At 38.8% G+C, this 26,313-nt stretch overlaps 1 protein-coding gene across 1 annotated transcript in view; it reads left to right on the top strand.

The window, feature by feature from the left end:
* sec24a (SEC24 homolog A, COPII coat complex component) overlaps positions 1-26,313 on the top strand; it is a 71,985-nt gene that overhangs the window by 38,575 nt on the left and 7,097 nt on the right. The window contains exons 4-20 of the mRNA XM_063053281.1: positions 2,687-2,764; positions 3,125-3,270; positions 4,544-4,725; positions 4,833-4,935; positions 5,251-5,377; positions 6,716-6,825; positions 7,987-8,099; positions 10,679-10,797; positions 13,529-13,584; positions 14,692-14,898; positions 15,143-15,266; positions 18,867-19,025; positions 19,212-19,385; positions 21,341-21,451; positions 22,318-22,502; positions 23,464-23,601; positions 23,680-23,784. Of these exons, the coding sequence (XP_062909351.1) occupies positions 2,687-2,764; positions 3,125-3,270; positions 4,544-4,725; positions 4,833-4,935; positions 5,251-5,377; positions 6,716-6,825; positions 7,987-8,099; positions 10,679-10,797; positions 13,529-13,584; positions 14,692-14,898; positions 15,143-15,266; positions 18,867-19,025; positions 19,212-19,385; positions 21,341-21,451; positions 22,318-22,502; positions 23,464-23,601; positions 23,680-23,784 (2,237 nt within the window). The remainder of the gene's footprint in view (positions 1-2,686; positions 2,765-3,124; positions 3,271-4,543; positions 4,726-4,832; positions 4,936-5,250; positions 5,378-6,715; positions 6,826-7,986; positions 8,100-10,678; positions 10,798-13,528; positions 13,585-14,691; positions 14,899-15,142; positions 15,267-18,866; positions 19,026-19,211; positions 19,386-21,340; positions 21,452-22,317; positions 22,503-23,463; positions 23,602-23,679; positions 23,785-26,313) is intronic.

The following is a 26,313-nucleotide window of genomic DNA, read 5'->3' on the forward strand; positions in this document are numbered from 1 at the left end:
CTGTTCAGGAAGGTTTTCTTAATCTAGTATAAAGAAGTTCCAACATAGTCAATGTCATAATCATAGTCATACTTTATTGATCCCGGGGGAAATTGGTTTTCGTTACAGTTGCACCATAAATAATAAATAGAATTGGAACCATAAATAGTTAAATAATAATATGTAAATTATGCCAGTAAATTGTGAAGTAAGTCCAGGACCAGCCAGTTGGCTGATGGTATCTGACCCTCCAACGGAGGGGTTGTAAAGTTTGATGGCCACAGGCAGGAATGACTTCCTATGGTGCTCTGTGCTGCATCTCAGTGGAATGAGTCTCTGGCTGAATGTACTCCGGTGCCCACCCAGTACATTATGTAGTGGATGGGAGACATTGACCAAAATGGCACGCAACTTACACAGCATCCTGAGTGTCTACAATACTGGATTTGCTATTAGGGAATGAGATGGGGCAGGTGACATAAGTTTGTATGGGTGAACATTTTGCATCTGGTGATTACAGTGCCATTAGTTTCAAATTAAATATGCAGAAAGATAGATCTGGTCTGTGGGTTGACATTCAAAATTGGAAAAAGGCCAATTTTGATTGTATCAGAAAGGATCTGGAAAGCGAAGACTGGGATAGGCTCTTTTCTGGCAAAGGTGTACTTGGTAAGTGGAAAGCCCTCAAAAGTTAAATTTTGAGAGTATAAAGCTTGTATATGCCTGTCAGAATAAAAGGTAAAGATAACAGGGAACCTTGGTTTTCAAGAGATATTGAGGCTCTGGTTAAGTGAAAAAGGGTGTATAGCAGGATAGGCAGGTAGGAACAAGTGAAGTGCTTATGGGGTATAGAAATGTAAGAGAACACTTAAGAAAGAAATCATGAGGGCTAAAAGAAGGCATGAGGTTGCCTTAGCAGTTAAAGTGAAGGAGAATCCTAAGGGATTCTACAGATATGTTGAGCAAAAGGATCACAAGGGACAAAATTGGTCCTCTGGAAGATCAGAATGGTAATCCATGTGTGGAGCCAGAAGAGATAAGGGAGATCCGAAATGCATTTTTTTGCATCTGTATTTACTCAGGAGACAGACACAAAGTCTATAGGAGTAAGGCCAGGTAGCATGAACTTCATAATCTATATACAGAGCTGGAGGTGTTTGTTGTGTTGAGGCAAATTAGGGTGGATTAATCCCCAGGGCCTGACAGGGTGTTCCCTCGGACCCTGTGTGAGGCAAGTGCAGAAATTTCCTGGGCCCAAGCAGAGTTTTCAAGGAAGTTACCAGGAAAGCTGATGAAGGCAAAGTAGTGGATTTTGTCTACATGGACTTAAACAAGGCATTTGACAGGGTCCTCCATTCGAGATTGGTCAAGAAGATTCAGTTGCTTGGCATTCAAGATGAGGTAGTAAATTGTTTTGGACATTGGCCTTGTGGAAGAAGCCAGAGAGTAGTAGTAGATGGTTGTTTCTCTGACTGGAGGCCTGTGACTGGCTAGTAGAGTGTCGCAGGGATGGGTGCTGGGCCCATTGTTGTTTGTCATCTTTATCAACAATCTGGATTATGTGGTTAACTGAATCAACAAATTAGCAGATGTCACTAAGATTGGGGGTGTAGTGGACAGCGAGGAAAACTATCATGGCTTGTAGTGGGATCGAGAGCAGCTGGAAGAATGTGCTGAAAAATGGCAGTTGGAATTTAATTCAGCCAAATATGAGGTGTTGTACTCGGTAGGACCAATCAGGGTAGGTCTTACACAGTGATAGGGCACTGAAGAATTAGGTAGAACATAGGGATCTGGGAATGTGAGTCCATAATGTACTGAAAGTGGCGTCAGAGGTTGATAGGGTCGTAAAGAAATCTTTTGACATATTGACCCTCGTAAGTCAATGTATTGAGTTCAGGAGATGGAATGTTATATTGTGTAAGACATTGGTGAGGCCTAATTTGGAGTGCTGTTCTTTGTTTTGGTCACTTACTTACAGGAAAGATGTAAACATGATTGAAAGAGTACAGAAAAATTTGCAAGAATGTTGCCGGATCGGAAGAACCTGAGTTTTATGGAAAGGTTGAATTGGTTAGGACTTTATTCCTTAGAATGTAGAAGATTGAGAGGAGATTTGATAGAAGTATACAAAGTTATGAGGAGTATAGATAGGGTAAACGCGAGTAGGCTTTTTCCACTGAGGTTGGGTGCAACTACAACTAGAGGTCGTGGATTAAGGGTGAAAGGTGAAAAGTTTAAGGGGAATATGAGGGGAAACTTCTCTTGGGGTTGTGAGAGTGTAGAACAAACTGCCAGCACAAGTGGTGCATGCGAGCTTTAATTAGAAAAATTTGGATCTGTGCATGGATGGTAGGGGTATGGAGGACTGTGGTCCTGGTGCAGTTTGATAGCAGGAGGCAGTTTAAATGGCCCAGCATGGACTAAACTGCTGTACTTTTCTCTGTAAGTACAAGAGTATCAATCAGGATTCAGTGCTCGAAGACTTGGCTGCTGTTAGTGGGAGTCATAAAACTGGAATGCTCGTGAGGCAAGTGTGGAGAAGAAAACATATATCTTGGTGGTTGCAGAGCTGTAGGAGACTTAGGACCAAGACTGAGTATTATGAAAACTACAGAAATATTTTAAGTAGTGATTACAGTGTAATAATGGTTTTAAAATGTGTAAAGCGTGAATTTAATTTTGATGCTATTTTTCTGTCTCCTAGAATTTAACTCTGGATCATCGGGTGATCAGTCAGAAGCTCCTGATAACTATGATACTTTGGAAGGTGGTGGTAAAATTAGTAAGTGAATTTAGTCACTGCATGTTTGCACAGTTGTTTGGAAAAAGTGCAGGAGCTGATAAAGCTGTTTATTGTACAATTAGTAAACTCAAGACTCTACTCTGACAACTACTTTATATATAGAAGAGCCTACTTGCAATTATGAAAGACACCTTACTGTAAAGAATACATTATTGTACATTGATTTTTAACCGGGGATTTGCCTGATGCATGGGGTGATTTCTTTCCTTTACCCCAGAAGTCACCATACTTCATATAGCATGAAATGCTGTAGAGCTTGTCTTTTCTCTAAGTTGCATGTTAATTCTGCTCTGTTATTTCTTAAAGTACAATTTGATGCCTATTTTTATTTCCCTACAGTGCAGCCACTTCAGCAAGGCCTCAAGGCCAGAGGAGCACTTGGTCACTCTTATCCCTCCATGCCTCCTGGATACCAAAACTTAGCAGGCCCTGGAATTCCAGGCAGTAAGTTGCCAGATGCAGCAGGATCACAACAATTCTCTCAGGTACTTAAGGTGCAGATTCTATTTTCACTATTCCATTTAGTGAGAAATAAGTTAAATGTCCATCTGAGTTTAGTTGTTCTGCTCTGGATACTTGGTGAAGCTAGAACTTTCTTTTGATGGGCTTTTGGAACATGGATTCCTGCTGCCACTATCTTGATCATGGTAGAAAAAAGGTTCAAAGGTTCATTTTATTGTCAAAGTATGTATTCCGAATACAACTCTGAAATTTGTCTTCTCCAGATAGCCATAGAATACAGAAAGCCACAGAAGTAATAGAAGATCCAAGTTGAGGTGCAACCAAGCTGAAAAGGGGGAGTAAATGGAAAAGTCTTTATTCCATTCATCCCTTCATCCCTTCAGTTTGAGTAAAAATAAGATCATGGGAGCAAGTTGCTTGTGATCTTACCTTGTGGAATATGGAAAAAATGTTTATTCAATTAAAAATATGCTGCACATTTTCCTTACTGAAGGTTACCTGCACGCAATAGTCATTGAAATCTATATAATAGTATTTTCAAAGTTAATATTAAAATGCACAACAATCTTTTGAGCTCTTGCAATCTAAGAATTACCTTTTCCTTAAGATTTTCTGAATTTAAGTAATGTCATTAAATTGTGGTTCTTGATCTCTTCACAGCTAGTTTGTGATCAGATTGGAGAATGTCACTTTTTTTGAAAATTTATTCATTGCTGGTAACTCAGCCAAATGAATTGCATACTGCAGTGTATAATTAAGAAACTTTTGGGCCGATGGGGCTAATCAGCCTTGACTGGCAGCTCATCTAGGCGAATGAAAGCTCTGATCTCAAACCGATGCTGCCTTGTGGCTATACCCACTCAGCAGGAAGGCTTTGGGAGTAAACCCCGAGGAAAATTCCAGAGCTGGAGATGCTAAGCCAGTCCTACATTGAGTTCAATGCTGACTGGCACTCCCTGTGATGCCACTGGTGCCAAACTGTATTGGTCTCTGTGTTCCTTAGAATTCATCATCTGTGTGTAGGGAGTGAGCCTGCTGCATGGACAACAGCTTGCCCTCCATTTTGTATCGCCCTGGCTTTCGCATCACGTACACAGCTAGGTCACAATATCCATGTTCGACACTATGATGGGTTGATGCTTTAGGGTAGATGAGAAACAAAATTCAGTGCAGACCAAGACAAATTAAGTAAAATTTCACTGTATTCAAAAAGGTTGGTGGAAAAGTCTTTTTCAAAATACCAAATCTGTGTTTGTTATCTCTGCCGGTCCTTAAATCAGAACTTGTTCCCTCTAGGCTCCGCATTTTAATCAAATTATGACTGGGATAGGTGGACTTAATCTTCAGCAGGGCCACCAGTCAGAAGGAGCACGACCTGTGAATCTCCTGCAAGAAAGAAATATTCTGCCTTCGGTTCCTGTCAAGGCCCCTCATCCAAACCTGCACAAAGACCTACAGAAACTGAACTGTAATCCGGAGTAAGTATGGGCTTTTCAATATATTCTTATGTCCAGTTAATGTAATTGAGAATTTCAAAATCTCTCCCTATTTATTTCTGCTCAAATGATTTTTTTCCTTTTTTTAGAGTGTTCAGGTGCACGCTGACCAACATCCCTCAAACTCAGTCTTTACTGAGCAAAGCTAAGCTTCCTTTAGGATTACAGCTGCATCCATTTAGAGATCTGTCGGTAAGAGCAAACTAATGCCGAGTCTGTTTTGGAAAATGGAAACTGCTATTTTTTTTTTATCAAACTGCTTGTGATGTTAGATACAGCTTGATCACCTTCCCACAGCAATGTGGTTCAGATCAGGAGCACGTAATAAAGGAGATAAAATGAAGGACTCATGCTAGCATTTATAATTGAGTTTGCTGGACTGGTCTAAGGTTTTAATTTTCATAATTGTAATTTTTTACGGGAAATTGTACAATTGTTCATTTGTACAATTTCCTTTTAACTTGTGCCCACATCTTTGGTTGCTTAGTCTTGTGGTTTTTGTTGCAGCAATTGCCTGTGGTTACATCAAGTACCATTGTGAGATGTCGCTCTTGCAGAACCTACATAAATCCTTTTGTTAACTTTTTGGACCAAAGAAGATGGAAATGTAATTTGTGCTATCGAGTAAATGATGGTAGGTTCAGCAAAGTTTAACATACTTAAGTTAATTTTAAATAAAATCTTTTCAAAAGAAATCTAATGTTAATTTAAGGAGAAAAGGAACAATGTAAACCAGCTGTTATATGAACTTCTAAGATATAGCTGGCTAACTGAAAGGAGATTTAGTCAAATATTTGGAGGGATTTTGGACTTGTAGCATTGAGTCTGCTTCAGATGCAAAAGTGTACCAGGAGGGTGTGTGGACAATGAAAATCACATTTGTGGAAGAATAAGAGAGAGTTTGCATTTACACACTGTTTTAGCTCAGGATGATTCTTATTAAAAGTGGACTCTTAAGTCTGAGCATATCACTTTCAATATGGCATTGCAGGATCTGTGCAGGAAATTGATTGGCTTTGGCACTAGCTGAAAAACATGTATTGCCGAAGTTCATTTTCTCCCCTTCAAATAGTTGTGAAATTTCTTGTCATTTCTAAAAGTTGATACAGTCTTGGTTTAATGAATCCTGAGTCCTATTCTTTTGCTCCCTTTTTCACCTGCAGGTCATTTCTTTTCAATATTTGAAAGCAAGTTCCAGTAAGCATCTTGGGTTCGAGGGCTGGAGCATTTAAAGACTCACCAATGATCTTTTAACAACCTAAGTTCAGTTAGATGGTCTCTGTAAACACCTGAAACTGAGCCACATTTAAAAATCACATGCATGAGAAAGATTATTGTACTTGGAGTTAGATGTGACCAGTGGGCAACATGGTGAATGCTGTCACACCAATATTGTTTTGTGCCACTAGGGAAACTCAAGCCTTTCACTCCAGTTTGTGTTTGTATTACATTTAACGTGTCCTTGAGCAAGTCATAGAAACGTTGTCAACATAATTTAACTAAGCCTTGTTCTGAGGAATGTCTTAATGATGTTTAAAGAGAGTACTGGTTTGGGTCCTGTTGAATTTGATTTGCTAGAAGTGATTTGATTCTGAGGAAATGTAGGAATCCAGAGTTGGAAAAGGATTTCATATGGCTGTTTAACTAAAGGAATATAGAAATGAGGAGGCACGAGCCATGGAGGAATTCAAACACTAAGATGAGGATTTTAAAAATTGAGGCATTGAGTTAATGAAAGTCATTGAGAGTCCTGTGTAATGGGGCTCAATGTGGTTTAGGGTATAGCAGCAGAAATTTGAATGGGCTGATGTTCATAGAAGAGGGGAGATGAAAATTTCCTTTAGTTGTGTTGGAATAGAAAATTCCAATGGCAGATGAGGCATCAGCTGAACTTGCCCATGTGGAAGTTTGTATGATATTGTCTACTTCCTTGCAATTTGAAAATTTCTGTTAATGTTCCACTGATGCTTAGTTCCTGAAGAATTCATGTATAACCCTGTGACACGATCATACGGAGAACCGCATAAGCGACCTGAAGTTCAAAGTGCAACTATAGAGTTCATTGCTCCTTCTGAATATATGGTAAGAGTACACCTTTTGTATTTTTTAAGGTACCATAGTACTGTCATGTTAGGGATAATAAATGATGTTACTATCACCTCTGCATGTTTTCTAGTTGAACCTATTTTGTTGGTGAAGCATGTGGGGTATGAAATTGTATTCCGAAATGCTGCTATACCTTGACTGAAAATTAACTTATTTTCTGATTAATGGAGTTTGTAGTTTTATGGATCATATCACACCAACTGGAAATTTTGACTGAAGGCTAACTATTATAACTCCAGCATAATTTCTACCACAGGGACCTGCATGATGTCATTCTCTTTACAAGGCTCTTTTTTGGAGTGTTTTAGAAGAACTTAGATTGCATTGTTTTGGGTGTATTTTAGGAAAAGCTTGCCAGAACAATTTTTCTAATCCTACAATGCCAACATAGGAGACCTATTGATTTTAATAAAACCTTAGTACATCTCCCTTCCATTATTCTGTGAATGTCTACTGGTCTGAGGCCAGCCTTTGACATCCCCATTGTTTTATGTGAAGGCCCACGCTGATTTTCCACTTCCTGGCCTTGTGCCTGTTTCTCAAATTATCATTCTCCTCCCTGCTACCCCACCTCACTGACATCTTTGAAACTTTCAAGTCTAGATTGAGAGGAGATTTTTTCATAAGGAAGCAATGTTAAATTGCATGTGGTCTTAAAGTGGCTATAATAGTTCAATGTTTTCTCTATATCCTTCCCCCCAGGCCCACTGTACAGAAGCAAAATGTACTGGCAAACGGGAATTCTGAAATAAAACAAAAAAAAGTGTCAATTTTCTGCATACTTGATAACATCTCTGAGAATAAAAACTGAACTAATATGTCAGAGCATCAAATTCAGTTCACTTTAATGGATACCCTCCATGTACTCACGTGCCAATATTCTGCTCAGTTGTGACAAAAACATTGATATTTTATTTTAGTAATGTTGGCTGAGAAATCAATGTTGATATTTTTTAGCATTTTGATTATACAATTTGATACACTAACAATGTTATTTTAAGGAAAATGGGCCGATGCTTGTTTTTGGTTGCAATAGCATGGTTTATTAGTTTATAAAACAATTTTCATTTACTTGTGAGCTTGTTTCATTACAAAATCAATTTTTCTCACTGATGAATATATTTCTCTCTACCTTAGCTGCGACCACCACAACCTGCAGTCTACCTTTACATCTTGGATGTGTCTCATAATGCAATAGAGTCTGGATATTTACATACTGTCTGCCAGTTGTTGTTGGATAATCTTGACATGTAAGATTAATACCCTTTCCCTCACCTTTTATTAAAAGTGGTTTATGTTTGGAATACTTGATATGCAGATTTGTATGATGTCTGTTTAAAAATGTATATATGGATGTGTTATGAACTAAAGGATTGGGAATGATATTTGTTTCAGATTTCATGGCACAGAAGCTAGGAATTTTTAGTGAGTAGCAAAAGGTTCTTTTAGCATATTTAATAGAATGCAAAGTTATGTGTTATTTCCAGGTTTCAGTATTTTGCCAAAGACTCCAAGTTAAATTCATCAGGCTGCCAAGTTTGTTCTAATCATAACATAATTGGTAAAAATGTTCTGGGTATTTTTTAATACCTCTTCTCGAGAGAAATGTATCCATGTTTGCAGAAGTGCCAATAATTGATTGAAGGTGGGAGAACATGACATGCAGCAAGCAGTCTGCTAAAGTAAGGTCAATACACAAGAAAACTGAATCTTTAATGAGCTAAGGGGGGAAAAAACTAGCTTCTCTAAATAAGACCTTGGAAATTATCTAGAATAATTAGTTAGTGAAGGGTGGTTACAAACAAGTTATGTAATAAAATGATTCTCAGTCACAAACAGCAGTGAGGTTACTAAACTTGATTGGCAAAGGACTTGGCACAGTTAACTCCATTCTGACTATTAATCGCTGAATGAATTTTTAACAAGTATGGAAATAACTTGAGGTATTGTACGTTGTGCAAAATTACTTGATGGTGAATGCCTTGCGTGAACAGCAAAGGACATTTTATATACACTCCCTGCTAGATTTCTATCACATAAGTTGAGTTTTATAATAGGTGCACTCTTGTTTTTATTTATGATTTCCAAGCCTTGGAACTGTAGAAATCATTCCAGATTGTACACTGTGGAGTTGGGGTTTTATTTTCAGAGGTAAATCTCACTTGGGTTCTTTGGAGTTCTTCAATAAAAATAGAAAATGTTGGAAGTACTCAGCGGGGCAAACTTCAGGAAAGAGAAACAGCAAATATTCAGATGAATTTTAGAATGTTTGAGTCAAATTCCCCTTTCAAGTTTCCACTAAATTTCGGTACATGAGATTTAAACTAGCCATTAATGTTTAGTTTGGGGATGTACTCAAGACTGTATTAGGTTTCATCCAAATGTCAGATAGGTTCGACACCCAAGAATATGTAGAAAGTAGGCTGATAGAGCGGAACACTTCCACCCAAGCATTTGTTGCTGATTACTTGCGTGGAAGTGTTTCCCTCTATTCACCTGCTGTTAAAATTCTGTAGCAATTACAGCTGCATCCCACTGGAGAAGGAGCATTGAAATTCAAGTCGGATGATGACACAAAATTTTTTTTGGATTGTGTTCTGCTATGAATGCAACCGCATATTTAGATTTTTAGAATTGAGATGATAATATGTGGTAAACTATTATTGGCTATTTTGTTAGTCACCCTGTAAATATAATATTGGGCTGCGTCATACTGACATGGTTCCTTCTCCCACCGGAATTAATTTCCTTTGGACTGCTTTCACTTGACCTTCTCTGGACCAGATACAGAGAGGGGTTAGGTTTTACCAGCTCAAAGGTCATCACTTTCTGTACTATTTAGATAACTTTTGCATTCAGAAACATTTTTAAATAAAAACTTCAATTTGTATGAGCAGAGGCGATATTGTATAGAATTAAAGGTTTAAAATCTGAAGATTTTAAGAAAAGCTGAGAAGCATACCCATTTAGCCCACCTTGTCCTTACTGACCATGGTATTTATCTGCACCAATCTTATTAGCCTGCATTAATCCCCTATCCTTCTATGGTTTTCCTATCTAACTACTTGTCAAAATGCAGATTAAATGTTGTTCTATCTACCTTTGCTACCTCTTCTGGAAGCTCTTTCCTTGTAACACCCACTGGTTCTAGATCGTTCTATATTCCCTTGCCCTGGGAAAAAGGACTCCTGACTATCTATTCTGTCTGCCCCTCATAATTTTATAAACCTGTACCTGGTAGCCTCCACAGCCTATGTTCCCTTAGGAGTGAACTCTTAATTCTCCTTGGATCTACAGCCCTCCATTCCAGGAAATATGCAGGTGAATCTCTTCTGCACATACTCTACTTGCATTTCCTTCTTTTCCATAAATCCTTGTTTCACAATGCCCAATAATATATGTCCGTCTCTAGCAATGCACCATCTCAGGTGATTTGGGAGTCTTTTTTATTGAACTTGCATGTGAAAGTCAGAGACATAATTTCACATCTAACAATGGAAGGCTGGCAATTCCAATAAAAATCATTAGCAAATGGTTAGTATAATTCGTTCTATGTCACTGAAAGCCTCTACATTTTTATATTTTAAATTTCAAAATAACTTGATTCTCTGCAGTTATTTTTGTAGACTTTGTTCAAATACATTATATAAAATTCCTTTATAAATTCACATTGTTTGCAAAACATTTAGGTTTCCTTTTGATGGTACAAAAGGTTATAAAAATAGAAAAATGCTTAATATAATCTTTAAATGAATTATTTTCTTCACAAGGAAACTGCAGTGCCAGTAAGAATAGATACTTGGTGACTTGGCTTTGTTTTGAATTTCAGGTTACCTGGTGATTCTCGTACAAGGATTGGTTTTATTACATTTGATAGCACCATTCATTTCTACAATCTTCAAGAAGGCCTGTCGCAACCTCAAATGATGGTTGTTTCTGATATAGAAGGTATGTTTTTAATAACTAGGTTAAATTATGGCCTGTAACAACATTTGGTGTAAGCAGATATATAATTTGTATAAAATGTATTTGCTTGTGAAATAAACATCACAACTAGCATTGTAACTGCAACGTCTGAATTGCAGGTTGTAACTTTACCTCTGGAAGGTCCCTCAAATCCTGAATGAATAATTCATTTGAAAATTGGAATGCTATCAAGTGTTTCATTCTTGATTGAGCCATCATAATCTACCACATTTTTAGAAAACCAGAACCATTGTATACATCTAATAAACTGTTTCCCCTCCTCTTGCTCCATCCATGTCACTGCCTCTGACTGAACTGGATTGTTTCCAGTTCTGCATCTATTTGAACTCAAGTTGATGCACTTTGATCACCCTTATCACTGGTCACCTCCAAACATTGCTGTCTGTGGCCAGGTTTCCCATCTCCGTGCTCTTGCGACAGATTTCATCTGCCAGTAAAGTTTCTCCTTGTTAACTTTTTAAAATCATAATCTAATTTTAAAAAGAAAAAATCCCAATAAACCTCATCATTGTATTCCTCAGCGCTTCAGTTCACTTCTGTACTGTAGAGAGGCTACAAAAGGACTTAGATTAGGAGAATGGGCAAAGAAATAGCCGATGGAATACAGTGTTGGGAAGTGTATAGTCAGGCACTTTGGTAGAAGAAATTAAAAGGGTGGACTATTTTCTAAATGGAGAGAAAATACAAAAAACTGAGATGCAAAGGTTCTTGGGAGTTCTTGTGCAGGATTCCCTAAAGGTGAATTTGCTGGTTGAGTCTGTGGTGAAGAAGGTAAATGCAATGTTAGCATTCATTTCAAGAGGACTAGAATATAAAAGCAAGGATGTAATGTTGAGACTTTATAAAGCACTGTTGAGGTCTCACTTGAAATGTTGTGAATAGTTTTGGACACCTTTTCTTAGAAAGGATGTACTAAAACTGGAGAGGGCTTAAATGAGGTACAGGAAAAAGATTCCAGGATGAAATGGCTTGTCATATGAGGAGCATTTGATGGCTCTGGGCTTGTATTCCTTAGAATTCAGAAGAATGAGGGGTGACCTTACTGAAATCAATTGAATGGTGAAAGGCCTTCATAGAGTGGATATGGTGCCTATGGTGGGAGAGTTTAAGACCAGAGGACAGAACTCAGAATAGAGGGTCATCCTTTTAGAATAGAGATGAAGCGGAATTTCTTTAGCTAGAGAGTGGTGAATCTCAAATTATTTGTCACAGGCAGCTGTGGAGGCCAAGTGTTTGTTTATAGTTAAGGCAGAGGTTGCCCTAATCTCAAATAATAATGAGGCAGCCTACAGAGAAGAAGTCATCACCCTGACACAGTAGTGTCAAGAAAACAATCTCTCCCTCAATGTCACAAAAATAAACGAGCTGGTTGTGGACTACAGGAGGAATGGAGACAGGCTAACCCCTATTGACATCAATGGGTCTGGGGTTGAGGGGGTGAACAGCATTAAGTTCCTCAGCATACTCATCACTGAGGATCTCACGTGGTCTGTACATACCAGCTGTGTTGTGAAAAAGGTACAACAGTGTCTCTTTCACCTCAGACAGTTGCAAATCCTAAGAACTTTCTACAGGGGCACAATTGAGAGCATCCTGACTGGCTGCATCACTGCCTGGTGTGGGAACTGTACTTCCCTTAATCACAGGACTCTGCAGAGAGTGGTGCGGACAGCCCAGTGAATCTGTAGATGTAAACTTCCCACTATTCAGGACATTTACAAAGACAGGTGTGTAAAAAGGGCCCGAAGGATCATTGGGAACCCGAGTAACCCCAACCACAAACTGTTCCAGCTGCTACAATCTGGGAAACGGTACCACAGCATAAAAGCCAGAATCAACAGGCTTTGGGACAGCTTCTTCCACCAGGCCATGAGACTGATTAATTCACGCTGATACAATTGTATTTCTATGTTATATTCACCTGTCCTGTTGTACATACTATTTATTATAAATTACTATAATTTGCACATTGCACATTTAGATGAAGATGTCACGTAAAGATTTTTAATTATGTGTATGAAGGATGTCAGAAGTCAAGTCAATTCAACATTCATGATTGGTCAGGGCACGAAGGGATGGGGGAGAAGACGAAATTGGGGCTGGGAGGAAAATTGGATGAAATAGCGGAGCAGAATTGATAGGCCAAATGGCCTACTTCTGCCCCTATATCTTGTGGTTTTTCATTAAGACTTTTCAGCTGTCTTATCTCAAGTTCTGAAATCTGCAAATTTCCTGTCTTTCCATCCTTCTGGCATCTTGATCAAACTTTTGGCAGGCATATGAGCATTGTTTTGAATCTTGTTGCACACAGCTATGCCCCAGAGAAGTCTGGATTTGTGTATCGTCTGAAGCTGACTGAGAATACTTCCACAATTGTTTGGAATTTGTTGTTGGATATCTTGATCAGCTGCATGTGGAGCTCTACCGATATGGTTGATGAAATGCGTACCAGTGCTAATGCTAGAATTTCCACGTTTCTGTGGAAATCCTGATGTCTAGTATTGCAGCATCTTTTGTTCTTGTGATGCATCATGTGGAAGGTCAACAAGCCAGCAGAAGCTTCCACTGAGTTTGCATTACATTAATGAATAGAAGAAATCACCGAGACAAAAGTATGTGATGTTGATGAAAAAAATATTCCAAACTAAAAATTCTTGATCAATAATGCAGAAATATTGTTTGTCTTTTGCAGATGTCTTTATACCAACACCAGACAACTTGTTGGTGAATTTGAATGAAAGCAAAGAGGTAAATGTTGTAAATGTGATATATTTGTATTGAACAGAGATTCCATTAGGTTTTTTAAAATATAAAACAACAATACAAATTTGGAAGATTGATGATAATCCCATAGGTATTTTGCAATATGTCATTAAATTATTGGGCATTGGACTTGATACAACTGCAACCACTTTCGTAAGAATTTGCTTGCTGAACTAGTTGATTATTACACCTGGAACCATAAAGTTATTGATTATTAGACTTGTTTGGTTCATGTTCACCACAATCATGGTCGATTCAGATAGTGAAATCTGACATGTAGTAGATAACATGTGAAGTACCAATACCATTGAAAAGATAAATCTCATTTTGCAATGTAACATTTCCCTAAGTTGTTAAATTGTGGAGCTGTCTATTGTAAAGTTAACTCTGACTCATACCTGGCTTCGTTAACTTCCCTTGTGGAAAGCAACTGTGAACTCTATAATTGGATAAATTAAAAACTGAATTTATTAATTCAGATTATTTCAATCATTTGATACCCAGTTGACTAAAATACAAGGCTTTTTTTTGCCTTATCTTCTCGTTTGCTGGGGGGAAGGGGGGCGTATCTTATCTTTTTTCATTCATATCAAGGATATAAATAATAGATGCCAATACAGGTATGAGGTAATTTTGTCAAATTTCACTGATACCAGAATGTTTAGTACGTGCAAGATTAGAAACATAGAAAACCTACATCACAGTAGAGGCCCTTCGGCCCACAAAGCTGTGCCGAACATGTCCTTACCTTAGAAATTACCTAGGGTTACCCATAGCCCTCTTTTTTTCTAAGCTCCGTGTACCTATCCAGGAGTCTCTTAAAAGACCCTATCGTACCTGCCTCCACCACCGTCGCTACCAACCCATCCCATGCATTCACCACACTGCGTAAAAAAAAAAATTTTACTTCTTACATCTCCTCTGTACCTACTTCCAAGCACCTTAAAACAGTGCCCTCTCATGCTAGCCATTTCAGCCCTGGGAAAAAGCTTCTGACTGTCCACACGATCAAAAGCGGTCAGGATTGCTTCAGTTTGTTTAACATGTGAACTTGAACCTAAAGTAATTATGTATCTTTTTGTTTTATTTCAGCTGATCCAAGACTTGTTAAGAAACTTGCCACAAATGTTCACCAATACATTGGAGACTCAAAGTGCTCTAGGTCCTGCCCTACAGGCTGCATATAAATTGATGTCACCGACTGGCGGACGTGCCTCTGTCTTCCAGACGCAGTTACCTTCATTAGGTGTAGGTGCTCTGAAATCTAGAGAAGATCCCAATCAGAGATCTAGCATAAAGGTAGGTTGCTGGTTGTTTTCCCAATATTTTATCAGTTGGCGATATTCTTAACTACTGTTGTAGCTAAAATATGAATTATCTTTGTTGCAATTGGTGTTCATGGTTATTCATGAGAAGATGCATGAATATTTTATAAGTAAAAAGAACATAGGATATTTAATCTGGACTTCATCTGATAGCATGTGCAAATACTAAATATCTTTTAAAATTTTCTTTCTAAAATGCCTTTTTAAAATATTTTAAGGATGTCCAGCACCTTTCGCCAGCAATTGATTTCTACAAGAAACTTGCCCTGGATTGTTCAGGGCAACAGATTGCAGTAGACCTCTTTATGCTGAATGGCCAGTATTCTGACCTGGCATCTCTGGGTAAGTAAGTCTAGTGTTCGTGATGCAGAAAGTTAAACTCTAATTGCTCTACTTGAGTTAGTGGCGTAAGTATTTTATCTACGTGCTTAATTCTAAATGCTTTCACATCCACTGCACCATTTTGGTACTTGGCACTTAATTGCAATGTCGTTACAAAAATTGCTTATTTCATATTACACAATAACTCCTATTTTGGCCACTGTCCTTGGTTGTTTGCTTCTGGTGATTATAGCAGCGTTTTTGTTACTTGTAGATTGAACTAATCCAATGCTGTTGCCTAACTAGTCATTTCATATACCCCCATTCTGATGATATCCAAAATTTCTGTTTTGTCCTATCATGTTCACCACTTGGCCTAATTGACCAGTATTAGGCCTTGTCAATTTTAATGTTGTCTTCCTCAAGTTCAAACCTCTCCTTCCCTTTCTTCTATCTGTTCCTATCACCCTGCAAGACCTGTCCATTCTTTCACCTCAGCCTCTTGTGCCTGAATTACTCTTTGTCATTGCAGTGTCAGCTACTGTATGACATCAGGGGCCAAAATATGGGCTATAGAATTCTCTTCTAAAATTTGTCTCTTTCTTAAAGTATTTAAAATCTACATGCTACGTGTTTTTCTGAACTTTTAGTCAACCATCTGCATATACAGTGCTTATCGGAAGTATTCACCCCCCCCCCCCCCGGAGGCTTTCACGTTTTATTGTTTTACAACATTGAATCACAGTGGAATTAATTTGGCTTTTTTGACACAGGAGGTACAAAAGCCTGAAGGCACACACTCAACAATTCAGGAACAGCTTCTTCCCCTCTGCCATCCGATTCCTAAATGGACATTAAAAATCTGTTTTTTGCACGATTTTTAATTATTCGGTATATGTATACTGTAATTGATTTATTTATTTATTAATTATTTTTTCTTCTACATTATGTATTGCATTGAACTGCTGCTGCTAAGTTAACATATTTCACAACACATGCCGATGAAAATAAAGCTGATTCTGATTCTGTTCCTCTAATATTGTGTTCACAATTTGGGGTAGTACAGTGACCTTTACTTGGGGCACCACAGCTCAGTACAAGAGGACATGGCTTTAGGGTAAGGGGTGGGAAGTTCAAGGGGGATATTAGAGGAAGGTTTTTTACTCAGAGAGTGGTTGGTGTGTGGAATGCACTGCCTGAGTCAGTGGTGGAGGCAGATACACTAGTGAAATTTAAGAGACTACTAGACAAGTGTATGGAGGAATTTAAGGTGGGGAGTTATATGGGAGGCAGGGTTTGAGGGTCGGCACAGCATTGTGGGCCGAAGGGCCTGTAATGTGCTGTACTATTCTATTTTCTATGTTCTCTGACACTGATCAACAGAAAAAGACTGTTTCATGTCAAAGTAAAAACAGATATCTATGAAGTGATCTAAATTAATTACAAATATAAAATATAAAATAATTGATGCATAAGTATTCACCAAGTTCGTATTTAGATGCACCTTTGGCAGCAATTACAGCCTTGCGTCTGTGGATAGATCTCTATCAGCTTTTCACATCTGGACACTGCAATTTTTCACCATTCTTCTTGACAAAACTGCTCAAGCTTGTGCCATATTGGATGACTGGGCCACTCCAGGATGTTAACTTTGTTGTTTTTAAGCCATTCCTGTGTAGCTTTGACTTTATGCTTGGGTCATTGTCTTGCTGGAAAATAAATCTCACAAGTCACAGTTCCCTTGCAGACTGCATCAGGTTTTCCTCTAGGATTTTTCGGTGTTTTCTGCATTCATTTTACCCTCTACCTTCACAAGCCTTCCAGGGCCTGCTGCAGTCAAACATTCCCACAGCATGATGCAGCCACCACCATGCTTCACGGTAGGGCTGGATGTGCAGTGTTTGGCTCATGCCAAACATAGCATTTGGTCTGATGGCCAAAAAACTCAATTTTGGTTTCATCAGACCATAGAATCTACTTCCAGCTGCTGTCAGTGTCTCCCACATGCCTTCTGGCAAACTCTAGCTGAAATTTCATGTGAGTTTATTTCAACAGTGACTCTTTTTGTCACTCTTCCATAAAGCTGTGACTGGTGAAGCACCTGGGCAACAGTTATTATATGCGCAATCTCCCATCTCAGCCACTGAAGTTTGTAACTCCTCAAGAGTTGTCATAGGTCTCTTGGTGGCCTTCCTCACTAGTCGCCTTCATAGTCATAGTCATACTTTATTGATCCTGAGGGAAACTGGTTTTCGTTACAGTTGCAGCAACCAAGAATAGAGTATAAATATAGCAATCTAAAACCATAAATAATTAAATAGTAATATGTAAATTATGCCAGGAAGTAAGTCGAGGACCAGCCTATTGGCTCAGGGTGTCTGACCCTCCAAGGGAGGAGTTGTAAAGTTTAATGGCCACAGGCAGGAATGACTTCCTATGACGCTCAGTGTTGCATCTCGGTGGAATGAGTCTCTGGCTGAATGTACTCCTGTGCCCAACCAGTACATTATGTACTGCACGGTCATTCAGATTTTGAGGACGGCCTACTGTAGGCAGATTTACAGCTGTGTCATATTCTTTCCAAGGGATATTCAGTGACTTGGAAATTTTCTTGTATCCATCTCCTGATTTATGCTTTTCTGTAACCTTTTTGTGGAGTTGCTTGGACTTTTCTTTTGTCTTTGTGGTGTAGTTCAGTGGTCTGCAACCTCTGGGCCGTGGACCGATACATTGCCGCAAAGAATGCAGCGGTACAGCGGTAGCCAGAACGCACTCAGCACATCTTTAAGAAAAAGGCTGAAATAAACAAGCTAATTAATTAGGTGCTACCCGGCACGTAAATGTTGGCCCAGATCAGAGGTGACACAATCGTCAATCGCCTCTGATCTGGGCCGACATTTACGTGCCAGGTGGCACCTAATTAATTCGCATGTTTATTTTGGCTTTTTTCTTAAAGATGTGCTGGGTGGTTCTGGCTACTGCTGTACCGCTGCGTTCTTCGCGGCAATGTATTGGTCCCCGGAGGTTGGGGACCACTGGTGTAGTTTTTGCCAGGATACGGAGTCATCAGCAGTTGAACCTTCCAGATACAGGTGTATTTTTACTATAGTCAATTGAAACACCGTACCGCACACTGGTCTCTTAAAAACAGATCTCCATTTAACTAGTTATGTGACTTAAAACCAATTGGCTGCACTGGTGATGATTTGATTTGTCATATTAAAGGGTGGTGAATAGTTAAGCAATCAATTTTTTTTTGTTTTATATTTGAAATTAATTTAGATCACTTTGTAGAGATCTGTTTCCACTTTGGCACAAAAGAGTCTTTTTCTGTTGATCAGTGTCATGAAGGCCAGATTAAATCCACTGTGGTTCCATGTTGTAAAACAGTAAAACATGAAAACTTCGAGGGTGATGAATACTTTTGATAGGCACTGTATTTGACCAAATGGCATTTGCTAATAAAATATTCAGTGAAGTGCTCCGGAATGCTTTGCTGTATTTTTTAAAAGAAAATATTACATTTGTTTAAGTTATTTAAGAGGGAAATATGAATAATTTGTGTGCTTTTGTTTTTGTAGTCCTTCTATCTAAATTTGACAATTTGCTAATATTTTTCAGCTTGCATTTCAAAGTTTTCTGCTGGTTGCATTTACTGCTACCCATCCTATCATCACAAACACAATCTTGTCCAGGTGGAGAAATTTCAAAAGGACTTTAAGCGTTACTTGACAAGAAAGATTGGCTTCGAAGCAGTCATGAGGATACGTTGTACAAAAGGCAAGTCACCAATTAGAAGATTCAGGTGCAGGAAATGATAAGGTTATAAATTACTGCTACTTCTAGGATGTTTAGGAGTTCTTGTTGAACAGATTTTACTATGAGGCATAGCTTGAACGACAGTTTAATTTCAGGAATGTTGCCATTTTGAAAATGAAGTAATAAAATTTGTTCTTCTGTCATTAGGCCTTGCCATCCATACTTTCCATGGGAACTTCTTTGTGCGTTCTACAGACCTGTTGTCACTGCCCAACATTAATCCTGATGCTGGGTTTGCAGTACAGATGTCAATAGAGGAGAATCTGGTGGATGTGCAGCTTGTCTCATTTCAAGCTGCCCTATTGTATACTTCAAGTAAAGGTGTGGACAAACAACAACATTGATTTCTATAAGTTTTAGCAACCACTCCCCTCTCCCTGGCTTTGTTGGCTCTTATCCTAGCAGACCCATTGCCCCTTCTATTTCCCCTGCCTCACCCTTTTGATCTTCCCATTTCACATTCCTCCCTGCGGTTCCCCTCCACATCTCCTTCCCTTTATTCCATGCTCCGCTGTCCTCTCCTATCGGAATCCATCTTCTTCAGTCCTTTGTCACTTCCACCTGATACTTCCCAGCTTTTTGAGATCATTTCTGTTCTCTGTCACCCCCACTTACCAAACTGTCCCTTCTCACCTGGATTCACTGATCACTTGCCCACCCCTTTATACCAGCCTGTACTATTTGCTTCGTCTGTTTCTCCTGATGTGGAGTCCTTTTCCAGGAGAATTGCGAACTCCTTACCCTGGGGCTCATGTGGGATAAATCATTGGTGTTTTCAAATACAGAGTAGATATACTTCTGAAGGATTAGATATTTGAGGTTTGTGGGCTCCTAGTATAGAAGAGGAAGTTATGCTTATCAGCTATTATCGTATTGAAAAGCAATTCTGACTTCAGTTGCCCAGTGGCCTATTTCTGCTCTTAAATTCCTTTGTTATTGTGTTCTTGGACTCTTCCCATTTTCTTTGGAAACTAAATGGGTGTAGTTAGCATAAGTGAATATGATGTTTGTAATCCTTTAGCAATATTTGCTCTATCGGATTTATTGGGAATTGTTCTGTTTTTGGTCTTTGGCACCTCCACATGTGTAGAACTATCTCTGCTTCTATGATAAAAGTGAAATCCTGTAGGCTAGATATACAGAAAATGCTGACCATTTTGGGCATCCTTTGGAGTTATGATCAAGGTTTGTTAGCCTGTAGTGATAATCAAATAAGGGATTTGAATCTCCCTTCTAGCTTATTGTTTTCCATATATCTCCAGTGAGTGTAATTGTTACTGATGGGCATTTCTACTACCTTCTTCACTGTCTCCAAATCTCAAAGCTGGTACTGTATATTGAACTTACAAACATAGAAAACCTACAGCACAATGCAGGCCCTTCGACCCACAAAGCTGTCCTTACCTGAGAAATTACCTAGGGTTACTCATAGCTGTAACTTGAGTATCTTTATCAAGCTTAATATAGGCTTAGCATGATTTATGATTTACTATTTCTCCATTTTTTTTGTAATTGAACCCATTTCATTTCTAAGAAGTCTTATTACTTTGCACAACTGTTTTATGTATATTTCTATCTCATTCTTTTTGTTTACCTCAGTTGTCAAGCAGCATTATCTTTCAGGTGGTTGGTTGAAATTGTTCCATAAGCAGATGGCTGGGGTCAAGTCTGGGCGCAACAACAGTTAGATATATTGGCTCTCTTACAAATGCAGCTTTCTCTGTAAGACTACTAATATCTCTGAATGAGCACACAAATAAGTTTGATTTTGGTGTGGAAATGTGCTTATTCCAAGTCTTTTCTCCCACTGAATAGAAATGGTCCTACACCAAAAGCGGTTGTAATATTGCTAGCCACTTAAGGCTACTAAAGAGTTGCTCTGTGTTCCGACTTCACTCATTATTGATTAGTATTCAGTCCAATGTTTATGTGCTTCCCAATCCTATTTGTGTTTTTGCATTCTTTGCTATTTTCCATACCTCTTGTATTTAATAGTTCTTGTAATACTTTCTTGGGGTTTGAAGGTTTAAAGCACAAATTCAAGGTCTAACTTAGACAGTTTTCCTCTCCCTTTGAATGTACTGCCCCCATTTCCTTGCCACACTTCCCTAAAGTTCCTTGCTGAGGCAAGATTCAAGGAATAACAGGTATTGAAGCTTGATGGGAGAAAATACCATAGAAAGCGGTGTTACTCTTGCTTAGTGTTTATATACTGCCATTTTGTAACCAATTCAAATATTTAAAAAAAGTGAAAACTGTGTCTTGTCACATTGCAGGTGAGCGTCGCATTCGGGTTCATACAATGTGTCTGCCAGTTGTGAGTTCACTTGCAGATGTCTATGCAGGAGCTGATGTTCAATCTATTACTTGTTTGCTGGCCAGCATGGGTAAGTGCCCAAACTCAGCCTGTCAGAGTTTTGTTTGAGAAATTGTGCATTTTGGATTTCTGTGAGCACATAAATGCAGTTTCTCCCTTTTTGGACAGGTCCGTTAGATCTTGTGGAATATTTCAGTGTTTGAGATCAGTCTATGTCCACATACCCAGATTGTGGTTTTACTTTTGTTAAGTGTTGCCCTTGCTTCTTGCTTTCAGTAGTCAGGCCTCTACAGACCATTTCTCTGATGTGTATGCAGATATATTTTTTATCCATGACGTCACCTGGCACTGCTGTGCCAATATGTGCTGGTCTTTCAAATCTCAAAGCAAATTATCATAACGATAGTGCAGTGAATTCCGGAGTACTTGCAAGCGGAGTCTTTAATCTCGCCACAATGTGGCTTGACAGGCTAGGCCTGATGTGGGAATACCCTTGGCTGAGTCTCAAATAAGGCATTCAGGACTGAGATAAGATTTTTTTTTCAGTCAGAGGGCAGCAAGTCTTCTGGAGTTCTCCATCTATGAGGGTGGTGTAGACTGGAAATAGGCCAGTACAAGGAAATAGCACAATCACTTTCTGAAATATAAGAATTTCAGGATGTATATTGTATACATTTTTCTGACATTAAATGTGCTTATTGAAACCTATTGAGTTTTTCTCATTGTGTGGACATTATTAAAAAATTAATAATTGAGGTCTACTTGTTGAAGCTCTCTGCTAAGCTAACCTGTTAAGTAAAGAACTGGCTGTAGAAAAGCGTATAATAGCATAGAACAATTTAAGAAAGCCTAGCAGAGCCATTTAGTTTTTTGCAGGGTGATGCAAGGTTTCAGTTTTGAATATGATCGTGCTTTGCCTCTTTTTTTTTAATTTAGCTGTTGACCGATCTATTTCATCGAGCTTGAGTGATGCCAGAGATGCTTTGGTTAATGCTGTTATAGATTCACTTGCTACTTATCGTACAGCAGTTTTAAGCCAGCAGCAGCAACAACAGCCGGGTGTCATTGCTCCCTTCTCATTGCGGCTGTTTCCTCTCTATGTCTTAGCTCTACTCAAACAGGTATGGAATATCTTTCTCTTCCAAATACCCATATCTCTTGCATGGAATTAGATATCAAACATTATTTTTAAACATAACGTACTTAAACATCTTCATGTGGTGTCCAAGTAATTTTTCTCTAAAACTTGATGGGATAATTTGTGCACACCTCTGAGTCTCCATGCATTTGATGCATAGACACAGACTTCCTTCAGTGTACACTATAGTTTATAGGGGAAAGATACAGAAGTTTTACAAGTTCTTTAGGCCTTATGTGCTGAAGAATATCTTCTGGTGGGGCTGAGGTTTGCACTGGTGTTCATTTAAAGAGTCATCCCTCTTCTGAAGAGTCCAAAATTATTTTGTTTGCTTCTTTCATCCTTTCCTTCACTGTTCAGCTCAGCTTGGTTGTAACAAATCTTAATTTTATTACACTGGTGTTTTGACACCAGACAGTTATGAAACACTTGGTAGTGCATCCCACTCTTGATATGAGGTGCCCAAATAGTAGATTTTTCTGTTCACTGTTCATCAGTAAATAAAGGCAATTATTCATTTGCTTCTTTCATATCTTAAAGAATATTTTGCAATGGGAGCTGCTCAGTCTTGGTATTCCAGTTTTTAATGACTTTAAATGATTGAATGCACATTCAAACTTTACCAAAGCAGACAGTGGGAATATTATTAATGCAAATACTCATGGAGTTTCTTACAAACTGCTCTTTTAACTATCATCTCATATTTTCTATGTGTGTTTCTTGTGTGACTTGGAAATGGATTAACCACTGCAGAGAGGTGCTAGTTTTACTACTGCCAGTCTACATTTCAACTCCTCATGCAGAAATGCTAGCATAATTGGAAATTGAAGCAAATTTTACTGAAGTTAATGTTGAAATGTTGCCTATTAAAATATATTTTCACTTCTGGTTTTATCCTCAAGCGGTACACGTGGTGGCTAATGATGTCTCTACCTTTATTGCAGAGAGCTTTCAGAACTGGAACTAGCACAAGGCTGGATGACCGTGTGTTTTCCATGTGTGAAGTGAAATACCAGCCTGTGTCTTACCTCATCCTCATGATTCATCCACATCTGTACAGGATTGATAATCTGTCAGATGAGGTAGGCTGCATTTTGTACTATTTCTTTTGGAGCAGATATTACGTAACAAGCCATTTTTAATGCATTTTTATTTTACAGGGATCTATTAACATTAATGATAAGACTATACCTCAGCCACCAATTCTTCAACTGTCTGTAGAGAAACTAAATCGGGATGGCGCCTTCTTAATGGATGCTGGCTCTGTGAGTGACTTGTTATACAAATCCATTTGGGTTGCCTTGTATTTATAATCTCTATTTCTTCTTGTGGGTGATTTTTTAGATTTTGGTGTACCATGTCTTGGAAAAGTACAGACTTTATAGGACCTAATTGAGAGGCTAGGCACTATGTGTGAAAATATTATTGTAAATATACTTCATTGTAGTTTCATTCTGAAAACCAAATCTCTTGTTTGCAGGAGATAAAATTGAGATTTCCTGGATGTATTTTTAACATGGCAAATATTTAGTTGGAATGTTAAGTGGATTATAATGTGTGTTCATATGTATAATAAGCCTGTAACTTGGGGATTGTTGGAAATAGCCAAATTTTTATTAGTGTAAAAAAAAATTGGCCATTTATGTAGCATTTCCTGAGTTGATGCATAACTTCCCTCTGCTGTTCTGTCAAATTAAGGTGTTAATTTTGTTACAGTCTTTTTATTTGAATGAAAGTATTAATGCTCTCCTTTTATTTTTTTTTAGTTTCTAATATTCACCTGATCTAAATTAGGCAGCCTGTCAGTAAATATTTAACTCTTTGCTGTTGCATATACACATTTTGATTTGCAAAGTTCCTGTAGCTCTTTGGAAAGAGTTCCAGATTTAATAATATTGTAGAAAGGATACTTCAATTCTAAATGCTCTAGCTTAAATGTTTTTCATGCCCTGTGTTCCACATTGCACCCATCAAAAAAGATAATTGATCTGTAATGACCTTGACTTTTTAAACACATCAATTACTTCACAGTTGTGCAGTTTCAGGGGAATGCAAGGTGGTCTGTGTAGCATGATTTAATAATTTAATCTGTTAAATTCTGGTATAATTGTAGTGAACTTGTTGCATACCCACGACATCTCCATTCTCCTTTATATTCTTGTAGTAATCAATATACATCATTGTAGCCCATTTGACTTTTTAATTTTTTTTTCATTTTTAGCACCTTGTCACTAGAATTGCTTTTGTTTTCACAAATCATTCTTTTGATACATGAGTAAAAATTATTAACCTACTGTGCATTGTCACACTGAAGACCATTGCTCTTTTCCCTTCTCACTTAGCTTGTCCATGCATCTTTTCAACTTCCCACTACTATGTATATAATTTACTGCGTTTCCTTGCTTAATGCTATTTGTGTATCTGGACATGCAACTGCCTTTTTTCTACAACTTTAATGTGTGTAGTTTACGCAGCAGTAGACAGTTGCCAAGGAGGGACTGCAGTAGAAAATCATTAAACAGGTTCTTGTGATGTTGGTTCTTTAATGAGCAGTGATTAAGTAGACTATAAGTAATTCACGCAAAATGCTGGAGGAACCCAGCAGGTCAGTCAGCATTCACGGAAAGGAATAAACAGTTGACCGAGACCCTTCATTGGAACTGGAAAGGAAGGGCTAAGAAGCCAAAATTAGGTTTGGGGGAGGGGGAGGGAAAGGAATACAAGCTAGAAGGTGATGGGTGAAGCCAGGTGGGTGTGGGAGAGAGGGATATAGTGAAAGGTGGTAAAGGGCTGAAGGAGGAGGAAACGATCAGAGAGGGGGAGCAGTGAGGACCTCACTCTACTCCCGTCAGTGAGAAAATCTCAACTTCTTAACTAGCCTTCTGTTCAGGCTTCTTCCAGAGGTGATCTGATTAAAATGTACACTAGTTTTAAGGACTAAAGAAGATAATTACAAGGAGCACACATCAAAGTTGCTGGTGAACGCAGCAGGCCAAGCAGCATCTATAGGAAGAGGCGCAGTCGACGTTTCAGGCCGAGACCCTTCGTCAGGACTAACTGAAGGAAGAGTGAGTAAGGGATTTGAAAGCTGGAGGGGGAGGGGCAGATGCAAAATGATAGGAGAAGACAGGAGGGGGAGGGATAGAGCCGAGAGCTGGACAGGTGATAGGCAAAAGGGGATACGAGAGGATCATGGGACAGGAGGTCCGGGAAGAAAGACGGGGGGGGGGGTGACCCAGAGGATGGGCAAGAGGTATATTCAAAGGGACAGAGGGAGAAAAAGGAGAGTGAGAGAAAGAATGTGTGCATAAAAATGAGTAACAGCTGGGGTACGAGGGGGAGGTGGGGCCTAGCGGAAGTTAGAGAAGTCAATGTTCATGCCATCAGGTTGGAGGCTACCCAGACGGAATATAAGGTGTTGTTCCTCCAACCTGAGTGTGGCTTCATCTTTACAGTAGAGGAGGCCGTGGATAGACATGTCAGAATGGGAATGGGATGTGGAATTAAAATGTGTGTCTACTGGGAGATCCCTTCCGACATATGTTCGTGACACTTCTCACGCTCTTAAACTTTTCGATGATTTTAAGTTCCCTGGCCCCCACCGCTTTATTTTCACCATGGATGTCCAGTCCTTATATACTTCCATCCCCCAACAGGAAGGTCTCAAAGCTCTACGCTTCTTTTTGGATTCCAGACCTAATCAGTTCCCCTCTACCACCACTCTGCTCCGTCTAGCGGAATTAGTCCTTACTCTTAATAATTTCTCCTTTGGCTCCTCCCACTTCCTTCAAACT

This window comes from Mobula hypostoma, chromosome 7 (genome assembly GCF_963921235.1).
Source record: "Mobula hypostoma chromosome 7, sMobHyp1.1, whole genome shotgun sequence".
Taxonomy (NCBI): domain Eukaryota; kingdom Metazoa; phylum Chordata; class Chondrichthyes; order Myliobatiformes; family Myliobatidae; genus Mobula; species Mobula hypostoma.